Genomic DNA, 22184 nt, shown 5'->3' with positions numbered 1-22184 from the left:
ACTGTAGAATATTGATGCTTCATGTTACACCCCTTGGGAATAAGTTAGTGTTATATTTTATACTGTATTATTGTACATCATATCATAAGTGATATAGAAGGCTGTCACCACACAGCCTGTATGCTATACATCATATACATTTGGTAGTAATAACTTTTTCATCATGTAGGCATCCTAAAGAAGGCTAAGGACGACATGGCAGCAGATAGCAAGAAATCCACAGTGCAAACTGAGGTCTGTTATTTATTTCTTTGAAATAACTTACATTAACAGAACTTGTGATGCATTGATTTGTCTCCTCTGCTGTTTTGTAGTCCCTCGAGTTTGACTGGAGATCTGCTTTTAGCAGTTTGGCCTCTCACATGGCTCACTGTGTCAAAGTGGTGCTGGATGATGTTTGTACCAAGAGTCTTCAGCAGGAAGAAAGCATCCATTCCTCAGGGCACTACTCAGTCATGCTGGAAAACATAAGTGGACACATGAGCATCAACAGTAGTGACATAAATGTCAGAGAAGACAACTTCCATGTCCATTTGGAGAGAGATACTCCTAAGATGGTCGCCAAGGTACTCCTGAATGCTAAACACAGCTATCAAATGCCTCTATTGCACCAGTGAAGTGCGGTGAGGTTCCTGGCTGGAGTCAGATGTATTATTTGCTTTGCCTCATCTGCCTTCCCTGACCACATGTCACTGGTATAAGCAGTTCAGCACAAATGACGTTTGTCCATCTATAAACCCCTGTATAATATTTCCCTTTTTACTCCTAATTTACAAACACAATATTGGCTTGAGTATAAGCAGTAGCTGTAACATACATGAGCTATAATTCTGAAAAAAAATGAGCAGTAGTAATCAGGGTCAAGATATTTATACATACAAACCAAGTGAGTCAGCGCTTTTCTTCATGTTACTCACACATAAACCAGTGACACGAGGCCTACACTACTTGCAGGATTTCTTTTTATCCAGATAAGATTAACTATGGCTATGCAGTCTCGTCTTCAGGGTCGCCATATATTCAAGGTCGTCATACATTATTTGGCTTAAAATGGTACCTGACTTTTTCTCATGGTGCTACATTTACCATTTCTTTATCTCTAATTGCTCTACCCATCCCCTGATTGTTGTGTTTATCCACACCTATTTTTCTCCACAGACCCCTAATCTAATGCATTGACTGTATTTGTGTCGTTTCTTGCCTATTGGTGTCAGAATTTGTCTACGCTCAGGACCTGTACAACATATTTACGTGTAGGTCAATGCTTCAAAGATTAGAGCCTTTCAGCCCAAAGGTTATACATGCATGCATTTGCATTCAATAACAGTCAGCCAGACAGAGTCAGACGAGCGTGGTTGAGAGTTTTAATATATACAGGATTTCTTTTTCTCGCTTGTCCTGTGCTGACTAAGGTTGTGTTCAAACTGCAGGTCAATTCTGATTTATTTGCTAAAATGTGACCTATATTTGATTTTTTTCATGTCAGTGTGAACACTACAATTCTGACTTTTTTTCAAATCCAACTATGGTGTCATTTGTATCATTGAAAGGTGAGTTTTGCTGCCAGTGGCGGGGCTACGTGGTGGTCATGACCACCATTGGTCCCTCTACGGCAACCCACTTGCCATTTAGACATCTCCACAAGCTGCCATAGCCAAAGGTCTTATATGTGTATGTTATGTACGCATATGTTTTGACTACTAATAGGCCATATTTAACCACAATACAGATTCACACATTTTTGAAAAACCCTGATATAATAAATATGTGAAATTTTAACTGTGGAGTTGCAAAGGATGACTGTCTCAGTCTGCATCAAATACCATCAGGTACCTGAAGAGAGTGAGTCGACTACTGATCTACAATGTGGAATTTATATCTACTGCTTCTCCAGTCCAGGTGTCCTTAAATGTGACCTATTATGCTTTTTCCACTTTTCTGACCCATAAATGTAGTCACAATGTTGTATTCTTGTGTTAAACAATTCAAAAGTTTCAGATTATGAGGTTTGGCATTTGGAAGTGAGCCCTCTAAGAAGTTTGGGATGACTCTGAACACTCAGATTCAGAGGGTGTTCTAACACTGGTGGTTTGTGATGTCACAGATTGCTGGGCTTCCTTACGGATGTGCACTGTAGGCCAGATACGCTCTCTGCCCTCCCCCAAGCTCTACTTCTGTGTTTACGGTTATTAGCAATGTCTCATAGAAAGAGTTTCTTCGGGTGTAGGGAGGGGAATGCTACATTGTTTACAATTCCTTACGAGGAAAACATCAGATGCAAACATGCATTGGTTGTGAGAATGGCTACGTTTTAAGATGAAGATGAAGTACTTTTGCACACAATCGCCTTACAGGCTACTGTAATTGTTTTGTTTTGTTTATATTAATATAGCTGTTTTTTTGCTCTCTCTCCTCCCTCAGTTTTGTGGTACAGTGGTTGATGAAATGGACGCCTTCTTACCTTTGGCAGCTGCCTGCAGGGACAATTCTCTACTGGAAGTTCGATCAAGCTTTGTGGAGGCTTGTAGCCGGGCAGCACTTGCCATGCTTGGGCGTTTAGATGAGAGAGCCCTGGAAGTACCATCCTCTCTACCACTGAAGAACCTGTCTGTTCTTTTGGCCACTTCTATTTATGTGCTCCAACGACTGGAGCACTACCATGCACGCCTAAACGACTCAACCGCTACTTTAGCCAAAGTGTAAGGAGAGTGTGTATGTGTGTTGTGTAGCTCATCAGGAAAAGACTTGTGTGGACAAAAAAAAAACTGAACTTGAATCTCTAACCCAGAACAGTTACGCTCCAAAAATGTGCTGCCGCTGAACTAATAGAATATATGAAACAACATATTGAGGCAAAGCTTTTTTTTTGTATAAGACACTTGACCAAATTAGTTTTACATCAAACTGCAATGCATTATTCGTAGAACCAAAAGTAAAATGGGCCTCAATAGAAACCTCAATTAAGAGACAGTCACTCATTTCATTCTTATTGTAACACTGAAGTATTCATATCCGCACAAGGGTTCCGGGGGTGCTGGAGCCTATCCCAGCTGACTTCGGGCGAGAGGCGGGGTACACCCTGGACTGGTCGCCAGCCAATCACAGGGCACATATATACAAACAACCATTCACACTCACATTCATACCTTTGGACAATTTGGAGTCGCCAATGAACTTAGCATGTTTTTGGAATGTGGGAGGAAACCGGAGTACCCGGAAAGACATTGTAATAAAAAAAAAAAAACATACAACATTATCTTAAATACTTAAACTTACGTACTTACAAACTTACTTACTTACTTACTATTTAAAAAAAAGACTACTCTCTTCAGTCGAGTAAATAAAGTGGGCTGTGCAACAAAGTTAGAAAACAAGGCTGTAAATTTGAGATTTTAGAACAGAGGTGATGAGTTAAAAAAAAAGAAGTGAAAATGACTGACAAGTGGTAATGACACCCATATTGTGTCTACATCTGGTGAGTTTTTATGCCTCATAATTCCCCCTTAACCTATGCCCTCCAAATATCCCCTCCAAAGGCATCTTGGTTGCCCTCTATGCTCATGTTTTTCCACCTTTGCCCTACACCCCTCTACCGTCAGTTAGCCTGTGCCCCCTCTTGGTCATAAAGTACTTTTCCTCTCCTCGCCATTAATTCTCCACGTTTTTGAGGTCCTTGCACCCCTGTTAAACTCTCACCCCTTTCTGGAAAGTATCAACGCTGTGAGATTCACAGAAGACAATATGTCAGACTGAACTTTGAGAATAAATCATGTTTGTTTTCATTGTCTTTTCAGTGCGTTAGTTTACACTAGTGTTTTGCCCTTCCTGCCCAGGCACTTGAGCTTGCTGCCTGTCCAGAAGTACCAGGAAACAGTTGAGGCCTTGAAAGAGCAACTGACCAGCTACTCTGTCCAAGTCTGCTTAACATGTATCCTTCAGGATGCAGAGAGTCACCATTGGAATGACCCCAAACCTTTTTATGAGGTAAAGTGTCCTTGAAAGTGATTGAAAGTAACCACAAGCAGTTTTCCTTTATAAATCACTGAGGTTTCTATTGTCGGTATACGTTACCCTGTTGATTTTTCTTTACTTTAAAACTAAGGCCTCCTCTTTATTCATATCAATGTTAACAGTATCAGCATATGCACACTGCCATGTGACTCTATGAGCTTATTCTGTAAAATTTTAGGAACCCGAGTGCAAACCCTCTAGAGCTTTCTCACATCTTCTTTTCATTCTTTCACACATTCCCACTCTCTCACTTCGAACTAAAGTTTCTACTACGAGCTCCCTGAGAACATCTGTGGCTTCCATGCTACCCCAGGGGCTCCAGGGGTTCAGCTGTCTGATGTCTGTAGTCTACGCTGGGACTGTCTGGAAAGTAGCAAAAAGGGCCCCTACCTTTATGCCCTTCAACCAATGGAAAACCCTTTCCTGCCATAGGGAGCTTTTGCTTTTTTGTTTCTGCCTCCTTCCCCGGGTCAACGATGTCAGGCAAACCTGCTGTGCGCAGGTGTGCACTTGTGTTAAAATGTGCATCTGTGCCGATAAGTGCACACGTGTGGAGCGACTTCTTAAACTGTGTTGTATTTGCAGTGTTTGTGTGTGTGCGTGTGAAAGCACTTTTTTTATTGTGTGAAGTTGATTGCATTTCTGTATTTGAGTCTTGGCTGTCTTACAGCATCTTTTTTCTAACTTACATTTTTGCTTTCCGCTGTGGTGACTCCGAAATCAGGAAAGAAAGCAAAAGAAACAAACAAAAGTTATTACAGACACACAAGTGAGCGGTTGGAAAGACACATTGGTTTGTTACATTAACAGGATATCTTAAGCAGTCTAACAAATGGATCAATGCTAATTCAAAATTCTACTTGAGAAGGGAAGGTGTTTCTACTAGGGGTGCAACAGTACAGGTAACCAACTGTACTGTATTGTGCGTTTTATGTGTGTAAAGATAACTTTGTTTTCTCAAAATCTTCTGTTATTATTATTATTATTATTAATTTGTTTTTTTAAACAAAGCATTACAATGAAATTGCGATCTACCGCAGGTAATCATCCAATAAATACAATTAGAAAAGAAAAAAATTCAAATAATGATGATGCATTTTCTGCTTTAGGATTATAGCTGATCTTGATTAGTATCCAGTGTGTCTGAATTTGCTCTGTTGAGTCCACAGGCATAGGATGGCAGCCTAATCCCGGACATTGAGTCCGGTCACGGTCCCATCAAACACAGATCCCTAAATGACTTGCTCCAGGGATGAGAGGGAGGGAGAAATGCAGTAAAAAAAAAAAAGATAGATGAGGTGACGTGGGAAGAAAATGAGAAGGTACTAAGGGGCAGTGTTACCTGAGGAAGTGGAGCACTTTTGATGTGTCAGTGCAGCCCGCCACCTACAGTATAGTACAATGGTTTATTGTCGGAGCTTAATGATGAGTACAGGATTTGTTCATCATAGCAATTTTTTTTACTTAGAAGATTTTGTTTTCTCCTGTCAGTTTTCTTTATGTGAGCACCTTTCGGTGTGTGAGTTTGATGAGTTCTCCAGTTCAGGACTTTAAAGCAAACTAAAGTCCCAGTGGGAAAAGAAACCAGGTGCAGAGTGCAGGTAGCATGACCACTAAGACATTCTGGTGTTGACAGACCTTCTCCATCTTCCCTCTTTCTTCTCTTGTGTTCACGCTCCCTTTCTCTCTGTTGTTTTGCAGTATCTCCTTTTGCCTCCTATGCTTCTGTGTCACTGTCAATGACCATTTCACAATATATCTTCATCTCTTATCCTGCATTTCTCTTTCTTCCGCAGGGCGAGCGCTGTTCCTTTTCTGTGCAGATGTGGTTTTATTTCCTGTGTGGTCTCCGTAGTGATCTGTGGGCTGTTCTACCACCGCAGTTGGCCAAAGACCTGCTGGGACAGGTGTTGGCAGAGACCTTACAGGTGTTGGTGCAGAGATATGCCAGGGCCCAGCCTTCATACAAAAGACACCTGCAGATCAGGTACTTAAAATTGAGCACTTACTTTATTGATAAATGTGGTCAGCAGTTTCAACAGTTTTAACAATTCTCCATTTTGTAGCTTATTCTAAAACAATAGAAGCACAAATAAACTGTACTGTAACAGCAAACCGTACAATAACACAGTGCATGGAGTCAGTGATTGAGACACAAGCAATGTCATTTTGTACTTCAGTTGTACACACTGAACAATAATGCAGTGTGCCACAATAGCTAGCTTTTTGTATCCTTCCACTAAACCATGATGTTGAACAATCTGTGGTCTCAGGTCATTAGAAAGTTGTTTTGAGGCTACCATGTTGCCTTTCTTCAGAGAAGATGCAAAGAGTAGAACAACTTGGAATTAGCCATCTTACATACCTTTTCTCATGATTGGTCTCTTTTGTGTGTTTAGACCAAGGGTCAATGAGCGTATCAAACAAATTTCATGTTTCAATAATAAGTGCTAAAGGTATTCAAATCAATAAAACAACAAAGGTGCCAAATTTATGCACCTGCCTACTTTTTTTAATTTAGTAATTATTGATCTCTTTCTGTTAATCCTGTAAACTTCATTTCACTTCTCATATATCACTGTGTTTGTCTGCTATATGATATATTTAAGTGGAATTGCTGATCCAAACAACCAATGATTTACAAAGAAACATGATCAGGGGTTCCCAAACGTTTTCATACGACTGTATTTGCGTAGTTAAATCCAGGTGGTGATGTTTTTTGGCCAGGCCAAACTTGCCAAGACCCCTTGGCAAGTTTTATTTGCATATTACATATTGACAGAATGTGCCCAGATCATTGTAGTCTATTGCAATGCACTGTTTTTCTTATTTATCTGCACATATTTCAGACTAGGTGTATATGTAGAATAAGTAGTATAAAATGTACATGTAATAAATATTGTCCTTTATATTTTCCAATTATCCTTTCCATGTGCGCAAGATGTGACATCACGGCAGTGTTGCTTTTTGTGGAGCAGCTGATGTGGAGTGTGTGTGAAAGTCCCGACGCCTTGCTCTGCCGCAACCCTTCTTCAGCAATCACCATAATAGCAGGGGGGTCGGACTGGCCCTACCAGATCCACAGCTTATGTGACCAATTACTGACAGTCCTCATCATTGGCACAGCACCACTATCTCTGTTATATGGGTTTGTATATTAAAATTGTGCCATTGCACAAAACAAATGTTGAGTTGTGTTGTTTTAAAATGTGTGTTGTGTATCTTTTCCAGGACATTTATGAATAAACATGCAAAGGAGTCCATGCAAGTCCAGTCAGATAGGCCTGCGGTCCACTGGTTGAATGCTTTAGAACCTGAACTCTTCACAGAACCAGTTATACAGTAGGTGTTGAAAACCCCATCATTTAATGGGCTGAATCATCACGGACAGACCTTACAGCCACACATTCTCAAGAGATCCTATAGTGATAAACATTACCTTTCATTATGATGCAGTCCATGTCGACACCACTACTACCACATAAATAATAAACATAGTAGTTAAAAAAAACAATAATTTGTGGTACAGTTCTTGTATTGGAGCTCAATAAATTGTGCAGGTGTATCTAATGCTGCGTTTCTGTTACTGTAACACGTATCAATATACTGTATAATCAGTTGCATCATGCAGGATGCTGCAGGTTATAGTTGCTTTGGTAATAGCACAGATGCTATCCTTGATGCTGACACTGATTTGACTCATGCCGATGCTTTATGAGGGCTTTGCACATCAGGCATGGACCATATACTGTGTTGTGCATAGGCTTTTATGTGTGTAAATGTGATCATACATACATGTGTGTCGAGTTACTCGTGTGACCTCCAAGGTGCAGTCAATCACTCACTCCCTCACCCTTGACTCCCCCCTCATCCCTGTAATCTCCCTCACCACCATAGGTGATGTCATTGCGTGCTGATGGCGCACAAATCAAACTAAGCCCTGCACTTGTGCTCTGATGGTACTGGCGAGCAGGAATTTGTTGATTTTTACAATGACATTTCTTTGCTCCCATTTCTTTGCCTTGCATGCAATGGTGCCTGGGGGCCCACTGGTGGCCTGAAGCCAAGCGCACTTCTCATGCTGGACCGGGACTCGGTAGCCAAATATTTGCCTATCCCGTAATATCAAAAGCATTGGTTATCAAATGAAACAACACTAAAACCAAAAGGTGCATGAATGAATCATTTACATTTAAAGGCCATATACAAATGTGTTTTCTGGCCTCATGCATGTGCTGGATTTGTCTTACTACTTTTTCATAATGTGTGTGTTTCTGTCAGGTTCTGTAAGCTAACTCCGTGCCAGAGTTGGTTAGATTTATCAGTGCTGTTAAAAGAGAATTTCTTGTGGATTTGCTGCAGCAGTGACATCATAAATTGCGCTGTCAGATGTAGACATAGTTTGCCTCCGTCAAGCAGCAGGGTGCACCCCGGCATGGCTTTCTGAGTCAAATAGAATGGTTAATTTCTGGGCAGACGCCCCCTGTGAAGACTCCCACCTCCTTGTGCCTGAGACAAACTCCAGCCATTCCTTCCATTAGATTTTATTGAGACGTATAAAATAACACACAGCCACATTCACACACACATCAGTGTGCTCTAGCATTTGTACTCATACCCAAACATAGCATGCACACACATGCACAGACATTTGTTCACACCAAGGATACGCCTCATTAGCCACAGCTGGCTGCAACCTCTTGGTTATACAAAAGATGTAGGAGGGGGGTTCTTCTGTATATTCATGTATTTGGCTCTCTCCCAAATGTTAATTTGCTTTTAGCTGGCCACGATTACAGCTAATTCCTTCCCGGTGCACATTATAAAATACAATGACAGTGAAGACATTTGCTGAGTAGGCGGAGGGACACTGAAGGATATTGCATAGTAAACAGAAGTACCGTGGAACCTCTGGGAAACTAGTCACCCTCCAATTTGTTGGGATTTCCAAATATTTTTTCACATATGATAAAATATGGAACATGACCTGTTAACCATAAAAAATCATTCTTAACTGTCCTACAAGTGTAAATATAACACTATATGTATATATATAATAAATTTCCCGGTGCCGGCAGCACTCATGTAAGCCAGAACCAATACTCTACCACCACCTTGTTTGACTGTTGGCAAGGCACAATTTTTGTTGCCAACTATTGCTATTTTGCTGTTGATTGTAATCCTGATATATACATGTATATATAGTTTAAATGGACTTTATACGTTTAGTTTCTGTATTATTGTATCTTAAGAAGATATACTGTACTGTAAGAAAAATGTTGAATGAAATACTCACTTTTATGAGATGCATTACATTAAGGTATGTTAAGTATACGATATAAATCACTTGTAATTTTAATCAAGGTGTAGTAAATGTCACTTTTTGAAAATCATATAATATTCAAATTTTGACCTTTTACTGAACCACATTGTCTGTGCTTAAAGACATGTCTAGCTGTCTCATTCAATATAGTAGCATATTCCCTCTTTTGTTGTTTCTCACCTGACACTGCAGAACTGTCAACTTGTTTTTCCATCTCTCTGCTCTTAGAGATGGTCTTATGGGCCAGGAAGCATCTGCATATCAGCTCAAGTTGCTGACCTCTGACCCAGGATGCAATCCAAGGTTGCTACTGCAAATGCTGCTTCACAGAGACTGTCACCTGCCCCGTGTTCTCCTGGAAAACTCTTGTAAGTTAAATGTAATACATTTGCAATAAATGTTAATGTCGGATACTGGCATGTGAATGCTTAAGTATGTGTTGAACAGTTACATTGTTTAGTTTACAAGAATGAATTTATGTAATAATAGTATTGGTTCTGTATGGAATGGTGTCTGGGTCCAGACCTGGACTGGAGTCTGCCTGTTGACTCCGGCTCTACAGTATCCTGTATATAAGAACTAATTAAGTAACTCCTAACTTCTACGCACATTAGATGGGCCGCCTCTCGTTTTATTAGGTCATCATTGTCATCATCTTTACCATCATCATCATTTTCACCTTGGTCATCAGCATCACTAAATCAATAGAGTGCAGTAATAAACACTCAACAGACCCAGGCAGAGCACATATGCTGACCTTTAAAGATTTTGCATTCCTCCTTTCCCCCTCTCTACTGGCAACAGCCTAACCTTTAAAGACTGTTGTGCACTAGCACATTAATTCACATTATAGTGACCTCATTAATAACAACTCTCACTGTCTCATTCTATTGCTCAGCCAGAGTCTGGCTCTGAGGTACCGCGATGCTGCTGCATGGTGCTGTATATCAACGCCAGAAGCGCTGACTCTTGCATGTTATCTCAGTGACGAGCTAATTAAGCGAGAAGTGGGAAGACAGAGGCTTGACTGAATGTTCACAATGCCACAAGCAGCTGTGACCTGTTTCTGTGTGTGGACAAATGAAAAGAAAGCGCAACATGAGACGTCATATGGAAGTGTTGGGTCACCATGAGCTCCCGGCTCTATTTCATCTGGTTTCTGAAAAATGAACCTTCGCCCCAGCCTGAGGTCAAGAGCGCTCTGGAGCAGGTTTTCATCCAGGATATCTCTATATATTGCTGCATTCATTTTTCCTTCTATCCTGACTAGTCTGCCAGTTCCTGCTGCTGAAAAACATCCCCACAGCATGATGCTGCCACCACCATGCTTCACTGTAGGGATGGTATTGGCCTGGTGATGAGCAGTGCCTGGTTTCCTCCAAACATGGCGCCTGGCATTCACACCAAAGAGTTCAATCTTTGTCTCATCAGACCAGAGAATTTTGTTTCTCATGGTCTGAGAGTCATTCAGGTGCTTTTTGGCAAATTCCAGACGGGCTGCCATGTTCCTTTTACTAAGGAGTGGCTTTTGTCTGGCCACTCTACCATACAGGCCTGATTGGTGGATTGCTGCAGAGATGGTTGTCCTTCTGGAAGGCTCTCCTCTCTCCACAGAGGAACGCTGGAGCTCTGACAGAGTGACCATCGGGGCCTTGGTCACCTCCCTGACTAAGGCCCTTTTTCCCCAATCGCTCAGTTTAGAAGGCCGGCCAGCTCTAGGAAGAGTCCTGGTGGTTCCAAACGTCTTCCATTTACGAATAATGGAGGCCACTGTGCTCACTGGGACCTTCAAAGCAGCAGAATTTTTTCTGTATCCTTCCCCAGATTTGTGCCTCAAGACAATCCTGTCTCGTAGGTCTACAGACAGTTCTTTTGACTTCATGCTTGGTGTTTGTGCTCTGACATGCACAGTCAACTGTGGGACCTTATATAGATAGGTGTGTGCCTTTCCAAATCATGTCCAATCAACTGAATTTACTGCAGGTGGACTCCAATTAAGCTGTAGAAAGATCTCAAGGATGATCAGTGGAAAAAAGATGCACCTGAGCTCAATTTTGAGCTTCATGGCAAAGGCTGTGAATACTTATGTAAATGTGATTTCTTAGTTTTCTATTTTTAATAAATTCAAAAAAAGTAAAAAAAAAAAAAAAACTTCTTCACATTGTCATAATGGAGTATTTTGTGTAGAATTTTGAGGTAAGAGATTAAATTAATACAATTTGGAATGAGGCTGTAACATGACAAAATGTGGAAAAAGTGAAGCGCTGTGAATACTTTCCGGATGCACTGTAGATAGACCTATCGATCACAGCATTAGGGACACCTACATCTCAGTATGAATATAATACATTACAGTATTACAGCTCTTACAACATTTTTTTATTAAAGAGTGCAGTAATACCTGAGATTTATGTCTTTATATAGACCAGCCATCACCAAATTGCGGACCTCTGATCCAGATCCGGACCCAGTGACGGCCTTTTAAGGACCCGTGAACAATTGGTCAGAACTTTATGAATGAAATGATGAACACATAATGCAGATGTGCCTCAAACCTCCATAATAGTAATACAAGTGTAAAAAGAAGTGAAGCACTGTAACATAAAAACCTTTTGAAGCAACACCAGTTTTCTTCTAATTACTCGATATTACTTTTGCTATAAAATCCTACTAAATTGTCATGAGTCTTGTCTCCTGACTACAGTGTTCCTGACACTATTCAAATAGCTGTCATCTCTGACAGACTGCTGGATGTCTGCCACCCCCAGAGCAAAGGGTCTCTCCTCAGCAACCCCTGTCAACTTAACACACACACACACACACACACTTAGTACACAATATCTGTACAGTATATAGACATCTATAGGGGTTAGACACGCACACACCTCCGTCAGCCCTGTGCTTAGACAGCTAACCCCACAAGGACAGGCTGTCAAAACCTCTTTCCTTTCACTTCTTGCCTCCATGTGCCGCACATCCCACTGCCACAGGGCTTTGTAATCTGTCCTTTTTTTCCCATCTATCCATCGAGCACATATGTGAGTTTTCCTTCACTTTCTAATGCCTTTTGTTCGCCCATTCTGTTAATACTTCTCAGGCTGGGAAACCTTGACATTTGACCTTTTTTACTGTGAAAGGAGAAGATTACAAATTCATTAATTCATTAATTCATTCATTTTCTATCGCTCACGAGGGTCGCGGGGGTGCTGGAGCCTATCCCAGCTGTCTTCGGGCAAGAGGCAGGGTACACCCTGGACTGGTCGCCAGCCAATCACAGGGCACATATAGACAAACAACCATTCACACTCACATTCATACCTATGGACAATTTGGAGTCGCCAATTAACCTAGCATGTTTTTGGAATGTGGGAGGAAACCGGAGTACCCGGAGAAAACCCACGCATGCACGGGGAGAACATGCAAACTCCACACAGAAATGGCTGTGAGGTCTGCGCGCTAACCACTCGACCGCCATGCAGCCACATTACAAATGAATTAATAAAATATCTAAATAATCATAATTTTAAATAATTATCCATTATCCATGGATAATGGAGTATTTGGGGCACACAGATGACGAAAATATTATGAAGTAGAAGAGTTGTGACGTCACACTGAGCAAATGTCCAGTATGGCACCCTGGCCAATTTTGTTAACTTGATGCGGCCAACGAGTAAAAAAGTTTGCCCACCCCGAGAGTCATACGAATTAAATAAATAAAAGCATAAATCCTGACCAGAAACCCTCCTTTTTAAGTTTTCAAAATGTAATCCTGTCAATGTCTTCTTCTTTTCTCCAGATTTTTGTCAGGAGAGCCACCTCGAAATACCTCCAGAACATTGTAAGGCAGGTGATACCTTCATTGATGCACTTTTCAACATTTATACCTGCTTGAACGATGTTCCTCAGGCCTTGACTCAGGCCCTTCAGCCATACCTGGAGAGTGCACACGTATGGGAGCATTTGTACACACTGGCAGGTAATGTAGCCTGTGGCCACTGAATAATGCTGTATCTCAAATTCCCTCACAACAACCGTTTTTTTTATTAGATTCGTGTAAATGGTTGCAAAATGTCATTTCTATAGGCTGAAGCTGTAGATCCATACCGACCTTTAAAGCTATAGCTTGTATAAAAAGACACTGATGAACGAGACTTGACCACATCATTTAAAATGTCAAACACTAAAAGCTTATAATATTTCATTATATTTGAAGAGGTACTGTGCAATTGCAAAATCATGATTATTCTTTTCCCCCCTTTTGCCATCTCAATATACTTAATGTTTTGATACAGAGTCCCTGTGGAGGTTTTAGCTCTTGTTTCAACATTTTTACATCCTAGTTGACTAAATAAGTTATTGTAGTATAAATTAGAGGTGATACACTGTTTGGTCAAAGGATTGCCCCCCGCTAATCATGTTTTATTCCTGCTATTCACATTTCTAGATAACACAACATATTTCACTATTCTACTTACGTCACATACTGATATCCATACAACGCATTGGCACAATACAAGGTGGTGCAAAGTGTGAAAACCAAGTGACTTTGAAAAATAGGTCTAGGTCTTACCTGCCAAGGAGCACTGCCTCGTCAAACAGCTATATCATTTTGTGTTCCGCTCCAGTCTTTTTCTGTAGGTCTGAGGTCACACATTTGTTAGGCGTCCCTTAAGATTTCACAGCACTTCCAATACCGCCAGCGTACTTTATCTCTCCCGTAGCCTTTGGTTCTACAGCTGCTTCTGTGGGAAATTTATGACTGCCATACAGCTTCATGTAGTATAGCTCCACTGCTATCAATATCAGCTGGATATGAAAAGGCAGCACAATGGAAGACATACTATACATACTGGCACCTTGAGAGGGCACTAAGACTTTGACGGTCAGGCCACTGAAATTGATTGAACACATCTGAATTTAACCAGGTATTACTTGCTTTATTAGAGACATTTCAGTTTAATATGGCAGCAATCTATTGGCTATATTTGACATTTCTGTCTAAACTTGAGTTGTAACATAATGAAGTAGGCCTATTGAGACTGACTGGTTTGTTGATGTGTCTCAACCTATTATTTGAGGCATTGGCAAGTAGCTTAAATAGTAAGCCAATTGTCTTTTAATTACATCAAAATACTATTATTTCTGTTTCTGTATCTTATGAGCGTCACAATTTTGGTTATCCAAGTGTTATCCAGGGGTAGTGAAGCATTATTCATTCACCTCTTTTGTCAGAAACATCACAGAAAGAACCTGTGGTGATCAGCTGCATCCGGGTGATAGTCACCAAATCCACTAATAGCCTCCTGACGCACCTGGTTTCCATGTCGATGGAGTGGCAGGCCTCAGAGGAGTCCGGTGGAGTCTTTGGGGTGAGAGATGTTCCAGAAAGTGTCCTGGCTCAAGTTCCTAAAAGTTGGAATTACAAACCAGTGGAAATGCGAGGGAAAGAGACTGCTTCTTCGAAGAGTATGCATACTGTAGATTGTAATTCCTTAAGTTTCCTGCAGAGGAACATCATGCATGCAATCTCTCCCTGCAGCTGTCATATCTCTGGCCATTCAAGCTATGTCCTTCATTTTCACCAACCTGCCGCTGGTGGTAGCATCTTTGCCCCTCCCCATCCGCTATCTCTTCCAAGTGGCTGAGAAACACCTTTCCCAGCATGCCCGGCAGCTTCGCTCTGTAGGCCTGTTACTCTGGTCCCTGTTTAACTGCCTGATCCATGGACTGGGGGACCTGCACTCGCTTGAAAAGATCAGTGGGCTGGTCTTGAACTGTCAGGCCAAGGACCACCTGACCCTGCTGGCTGAGTGTCTGCAGGCTTCAGTGGGGATTCAGCAGAAGGTAATTTTGCGAATGACAGAACAGTGATAGCAGTAATAAGGAGACTTTGGTTGTTCTACAACAGTACATAAAAAAGCCACATTGAGCTTCTTCCATTGTTTGGCTAATTAAACAATTTAGACCAGAATATCCAGCGTATAAGGAGTTAACAAAATAATGTTCTTATATCATCATGCTCTTATGCAAAGCCAAATTGAGCCACTTCTACAATCCCTCTAAATACTTTAAATTCTCTAAATTTGTATTGCGTTCATGCCAGGGAGTTCCCAAACCTGCGTTACACAAGGTATTGCAGGCTCTAGAGGAAAAAAGACCAAAGTGGATGAGCATGCAGCTGCACAAGGCCCGCAAACTCTGCATAGACAGGTAAGAGACCAACTAGAGGTATTAATACAGACGTCATGGTCAAAATGTCGCGGATATACTCTTAATATGAATGTGATCATGCATGTTGGACAGCGTCATCCATCACTTAATGCTGAATATTCACCTGGGTTAGGATTTTATTCATGCCATTTGGTTAAAGAAATAATTTTCTCCTGATGTGTGATGTATTAAAAATAAAATTATGGTTGAGGGCTTTTAGTCAGGAGGCAGACCAACACACATAATTGACATTCAGCACTGAAACAGTCCAAAATCCATTCCGGGGTGCTGGACTTTTTCTTTCCTTCCGTATAACTAGTATAAATTACATGTCACATCAGTATCATCAACTTTTATACCAGTGCAAAGATAAGTCAACGATTAATAATAAAACCCTTAACGCATAACAAATGTGGAGAAGAAAGGGTTTTTTAAATAAACTCTACTTTACAGTGTATGCCGTAGTCAGTTTTTCACAATTGCTGACCATTTTGTAGTGAGCAGCCAGGACATACATATATCCAATAATCCAAATATTCCAATATGTAAGTATTTTTTCATTATGCCACCAGTATGTTGTACCTTCACATGAATTTTCAGTTCTATGAACATTACTTGTAAAGCTTTTGGTGGCATCATGAACACACACAAGAGAAAATCATTGATTTCGGACTGTTGTGGTTATGCTTTAAATTTGTTGCACAAATTTTTCATTGTAGTAATTTGTGATTTACCACCTTGACCATCTATATTATGGAATATGATGCACTGCATGCTGACCTATACCCTTTATCTCTGCACATTGTCGTCAGAACGGTGTGTTTCTTTCTTCACCACAACCAAGCCACATACATGCAAAAAATGGCAACTTATATTAAAAAACTAAACAACAACAAAATACTGATAATGAACATGAATTTTTATCTCATACAGTGACATGAGCGGTAGGGTGGGTGGGCATTGGCGGAAGGCAAAGACATGGCATGGAGAGTGTGTGTGTGTGTGTTTGTATGTGTGTTCAGAGGGGAGAAAAGGATGAGTGATTATGTATCACCTGTCTGAGGCATTCAGTGCGATCATTACTATTCATTAAACTAACCTTCACAGGGAAGTGACGCCTGGCTTGTAAACAATCACAATACAGTGTTCGAGTAAGAGACTGTGTGTGTGTGTGTGTGTGGCAGATGGAGTGACTCCAAAAAAAAAAGTTCACTCACTTGTGTCTCCTGTGGGTTCTCACACACAAATGCAACCGTTAAAACCTTCCTACAAAGAACATATGCCCTCCCAACCTGTCATACCTGTCAACCCTCCCATTTTCAACAGGAAACTACTGTATTTTGCCCTTTTTTACAGGCGACCTCCCATTTTAATAGTTTATAGGGGACATTTTCTGTTCATTTTTCGACCCTTTCAAATAAGTAGGGACTTCTGTCAACAACTACACACCGTAAGACAGTCCAAACTTTCTCAGGAAAAGAGGTTACTTCAAGACATCTCTCAAGGGTTAGTAGCTTTAACAATTTAGTTTGGTCATTACACATTTTACTACCAGTGTTTAAAAAACTCAGGTAGACCCACAGGTTGTGGGAAATGGCTATTATCAACCATGCTCCCTGTATGCACACTCTATAATGCTACACAGACAACCGCTTTTGTTCTATGACTTACACAAAATAAACACAGTTAGGACATAATAAATTGTTACTTACTGCTTGCTCTTCTGACTCTTCAACACAAATGTGGGAAAGACATCAGGCTTCAGCCAGATTGTCGGCTAGTCCAGCTGCATACTGGCCCATGTTCACAAAACAGTGAACAGGGAATCAGGAAGTCCAACCACTTGAGCCTGATATTTTCCTTATTAGGAATTGTAAACACCCAAAGAACCATTGTTCACAACGTAAGCACAGAAGTAGAGCTTAGGAGAGGTCGGGGAAAGCAGAGCTTGGTGGAGGACAGCGAGCGTATCTCGCCTACAGCACACGCCCATATAAGGAAGCCCGCCCATCTGTGACATCACAAACCTCTAGTTTTACAACGCCCTCTGAAATCATGCGTTTAGAGCCATCCCAAACTTCAGCTCCGTGCACCCTGTTTCCAGTCATTTCAGGCCTTCAGAATAAAATAAGCACACCAGTAAAATAACATAATGGATAGTCTTTGTGCCAACTGTCCCCCCATATCAAAATAATTGTGGAAGATTTCCCTTATTTTCCTTCATCTTCCCGTATTTTTCCAGAACATTTCCCCTTATTTTATAATGCAAATATTGACAGGTATGATTCCTGATTCCTGCTTTCCATGACCAGCTTTCACCCCACCTCCCTCCTGTAGGCACCCACTGTCTTTGCAAAGTAATTTGTTGAGGAGAAGATTATTGTTCTCCATCATGGTGACCCTGGCTGGGCTGACGGGATGCATATCCAGATGAAGATGAATGCAGTTATTCCTTGGCGGAGGTCTGCCTCTTTCAGGGCACATTGGCCCTAATGACATGATTGATAGGCTGTCCCAAATCCAGAGGGGCCCTCATTAATCACCCCACTGACTGAATCCAATCATCTGCTTCACCTGCACAGTGATAGACAGGAAAGGATACACAGCGCAGGTGCTGACACGGATGCACAGCCACGGTCCTAGACAACACGACCGCTGGGGACGCCAGGCAAAAAGAATGAGCAGACATACGGACAAGACGTGCCCCCACTTTCTTTGCCACCCTCAATGTCAAGTAGCCAACGACTGGCTGACAGGCAGGCAGCACCAGTCCTGCCACCTTATAATTACAAAGTGGGATAGCTATTGAGAGAGAACAATGACAGGAAGTGCATGTGAATGTTTGATGGACGGTAGCAGGACATCCATCTGTATAAGAAGGCTAGGAAAATGATGGGGGCATTTGTCAGGGATGGAGGACTGTACATGTGCGAGGACCTTGACACACAATTACACACACACATGCAGGACATGCTTAAGCGTACGCACAAATCACTTTTAGTGCGCCCACATCCTTCGGTCAGAGTCCCTTTCACAAATAGTCGTGAATGTAGCGCAGGATATGCCACTATCTATTTCTTGAATTGTACTGGATACTTCATTAGGTACAGCTAATGATCATGTACAATTTAAGTTGTTGTAATAATACATGTATGACAAATGTCCATTTGTCCATCTGGCTCCCAGCATCCACGAGCTGGGAAAGGAGAGTGTGGTGGCTGCAGACGAACTGACCGAGCAGAAAATGGGCCTGATGCTGCTGGAGGTTTGCCACAAAGCAGGGGGCAGCAGCTACCTGAGGCACATCCATCACATCATCCAAGGCAATGAGGTAGGGAAGCACTCCCTCTGCCCCAGCAGTTAGGTGGTTGCTGGCCCGAGGCCGCAGGCTGTGGAGAAGTTGGGGCGAGGAGACACGGAGGAAGAAAGTGCTACATGCTGCTTGCTCTATGGCTCAGGTGACCTGAAGGGTTCAGACCTGCAGTGATGTCAGGATGTTATATGTTACACGGACCATGTTATACACTCACCGCATGTAGGGTAAATAAAAAGAAGTCTCCATATTTTTGGTATTTTTACAGCGATATTTTTGAATAGAATACCTTTATTGTCATTGCTCAAAACAAAGACTGACCAAAAGGTGTACAATGTAACTCACACAGGTCTAATAATGGAATTAAAACCTCACCTTTATGCATTCATGTACAGCAATAACTTGGGGAAACAAGGACGAGGCGCAAGGAAGGACAGGAAAGGCCAAATCAATGACCCGAGCCAAACATTATCAGTGCTGCACAGATGACACAAAACATGTTAAATTATGGGGTTTCTAACAAATAAGGTGAATAAAATAAAAAGTAAGGGACATCATGGATGTGTTTCTTCGTTTAGTTTTTTTTGTTTGTTTTTTTAATGTATTATAGAAGTATCGGATCGGGATTCAGTACTTGGCCTCGGGGACAAAAAATTCAGATCGGGACCTAGTAAATTCCCTTTTACTTATGTTGACATTTTTTTGTCTCAGGTTAATTTGGTCTGGTCCTACACTTATTCTGTCGATAAAACGTCTCACTAAAGTAAATGATGACAAATAGCAATTCAGTTCTTGGACAGCTATATGGAGTAAACGGCCTTCAGTAACCGCCAACCACATAGTTACAGTTGCCATATATTTTACATCATATTGTCTATAAGGATGCAGCTTGAAATACCAACTTGAGCGAATGAGTATACTGTACATTAGGCTGCTGTTAATGGGGTCCATAAAAAGCTGTGAGACTGTGAACGGGCTCTCCAAGAAACAGGCTGTTGGAGGTTTGGTAGAGTCGCTCTACCCTGTAGTCAAGGCTGAGACAAGACCACTCAGGTCAGGGACACAAGCAGTGAGGTAGAGGGAAAGGAGCGTCACAAGCCATGTCAAAGTGACGGATGGGAGTGTGGAATGTGTAATAGGACATCCATGCCCACTCACACACACTCTAATACACACACATACACACAATATGACTTTGACATGTATTTTTGCTGGAACTTAACCAAAGTATACAATGCTGTAGTATTAAAAACCTGAAGACTTTCTTATTGATCCCATGTTTTTGTCATGATCCACAGGACTTGCTGATGTCTAAATTGGGTGTGAACGCAGACTTCCCGCGCAATCCTGCTTACTCGGTGAACTTTGACCTTGATCATTGTACATGCACCAAGAAATTCAATCCACTTGAAGAATTTGATCGAATTGGCAGAAAGAAGCTGAATCAGGTTAGTGAACACAGTGAAACTGTTTTGTTGTTGCTACTGTCAACAAATCATTGGGCCATTTGTAAACATGGATAACACATTTAACTAGTTCAGGACATTGAAAGAATCTTGTTTTCAGTTCATTACAGCAGGGCGAATAGCTTGTCTTATTAATAGAATGATTAACGCAGCCTTCTCCACTTTAGGTACCTATGTAGTTTATCAAATAGAATTGAGTAGGGAGTGGGGGGGATTCACCTCCATCAATCTCCTATGAATAAAGATCAGAGGATGGGTGGATAGATGGAGGGAGCAAGTGGAGTTCTTCTTTTGTCAATAAAACTTCGCCTGGGGTCAGGAGTGACATTTTGGCAATCAGATTTTTATTTTCTTCCATAATCTGGCACTCGTTTCAAAGTGTGTTAATGTTGTGTTTGATAATTAAAAAAAAAAGAATGGGTTTTGTTGTTAGGTATTGCGGCTTAGAAGACAGTAACAAAAGCAGAAGAATAAATAATAGGATGACTAACGACTCCTTCCCACAAATCCATTTATATTTCTATAAATAATAACCGCATCCTCTCAAATAGATTTATCAATTAATTGCTGTCTTATTGGAATAAGAAGAAAAGCATATTGTGCTGACATGATAGATGGCCTGGTGTTTGTGTTCAGTTCAGCTCTCAAGGAAGGGACCCCTCCCTCCCTTGTTAGTGGGTCCCATCTATAGCAATAATACAGTGATGCTGCTAACGCTGGTTCATATCTAACAGTATGACATGCTGATACATCTACAGGGTGGCTTGGTTGAATGTGCGTGGGACTGGCCAAAGTTGCTGCCAGCATATCAAGACATGTGTCAGGTCACCTTCAAAACTCTGTTCGCCAACAGGTAAGACACTGAAGACTCATAGGGCGCTAATTTCATGGTGCAGCGCAAGGTGTTGCAGGGTGGCGTAGTGTGGCGCAGCCCACGCAGTGGTAATTTGGTCCAGTGCAGCAGTGTGTGCAGCCAATTTGTAATTTGGTAGACTGGACTGCACCGAGATGGGCGTGGCGGCGCGCCAGGGAAGGTGACAATTTCGTGACAAAATAGCACGCCGAAGGTGTGGAGAAAGCTCGCCAGCTCCTGGCGTATTCTTGGCGCAGGGGAAGCGACAAGACTCTATGCTGGGTGCACCTGCCTTGCACCGCGCCTGCCCCTAGTCTACGAAATTAGAGACCATAGTGTATATGTGTATAGTATAAAGCATCAGGCTAAGGTTAGAATTTCTCTTTCAACACAGTCACTTTTTGATGTAGCAATTTCAATTTGAGTTTTATGTGTGATGAGCTGAGACCATACAGTTAACTACAGCTGGTGTGTTGAGGATGCACAGATTAAAAAAAAATAACATTCATGCTACTGTTAGCTTACTCAATAGTCTCCAATTTGCTGAAGTGGCCTGTGTTCTGGTTGTTGACATTTTAATCTCAACATGTGCCAAAAAGCAAATACAGAAGACCTTGGTTTTCTTCCCTTGTTGCTGACTTGTTCTGACTAATGCCTTCAACAATAAAAGAGCTACTGTTTCCCCACTGACCCGTAAGCGACACAGTATGTAACGCGTTAGTAGTAGTTCTGAAGTAAAGGAGATGTCATTATATTTGAATTTTTCCCACCATTGTATAAGCCACAGTTTTCAAAGTTTAAGAAAAAAAGTAATGGTTTATACACCAGAAATTACGGTGCACGTTACATGCTTGAAATGTAACAAGTCATCAGGCAAAGCCGTAAGGATACAAGCTTGAATCTTAGTGTCACCTGATTGACTTCACCCAAGTCCACTGATGGTGTCCCATCCTCCTCCTCACCCCCCTTGTCCTCTCCTGTTCTTGCTCTGAAACGGACATAAAT

General features: G+C 41.5%; 1 protein-coding gene across 4 annotated transcripts in view; it reads left to right on the top strand.

Annotated features, from left to right (window-relative positions):
* kiaa0825 (KIAA0825 ortholog) overlaps window positions 1-22184 on the top strand; it is a 109275-nt gene that overhangs the window by 22549 nt on the left and 64542 nt on the right. For 2 of the 4 annotated variants that reach the window (XM_058071915.1, XM_058071916.1), the window contains exons 8-22: window positions 170-234; window positions 315-566; window positions 2422-2699; window positions 3834-3984; window positions 5808-5998; window positions 6953-7159; window positions 7243-7353; window positions 9563-9702; window positions 13134-13313; window positions 14570-14803; window positions 14877-15181; window positions 15441-15547; window positions 18734-18878; window positions 20159-20308; window positions 21085-21179. In XM_058071915.1, coding sequence (XP_057927898.1) covers window positions 170-234; window positions 315-566; window positions 2422-2699; window positions 3834-3984; window positions 5808-5998; window positions 6953-7159; window positions 7243-7353; window positions 9563-9702; window positions 13134-13313; window positions 14570-14803; window positions 14877-15181; window positions 15441-15547; window positions 18734-18878; window positions 20159-20308; window positions 21085-21179 — 2611 coding nt within the window. Of the gene's footprint in view, window positions 1-169; window positions 235-314; window positions 567-2421; window positions 2700-3833; window positions 3985-5807; window positions 5999-6952; window positions 7160-7242; window positions 7354-9562; window positions 9703-13133; window positions 13314-14569; window positions 14804-14876; window positions 15182-15440; window positions 15548-18733; window positions 18879-20158; window positions 20309-21084; window positions 21180-22184 lie in introns of those variants that run through there. The other 2 variants (XM_058071918.1, XM_058071919.1) reach the window with 2 other exon arrangements.

The sequence above is a fragment of the Doryrhamphus excisus genome, chromosome 4 (assembly GCF_030265055.1).
Source record: "Doryrhamphus excisus isolate RoL2022-K1 chromosome 4, RoL_Dexc_1.0, whole genome shotgun sequence".
Lineage (NCBI taxonomy): Eukaryota > Metazoa > Chordata > Actinopteri > Syngnathiformes > Syngnathidae > Doryrhamphus > Doryrhamphus excisus.
The sequence above is the reverse complement of the archived record's forward strand: the minus strand, read 5'-3'. Positions and strand labels throughout refer to the sequence as shown.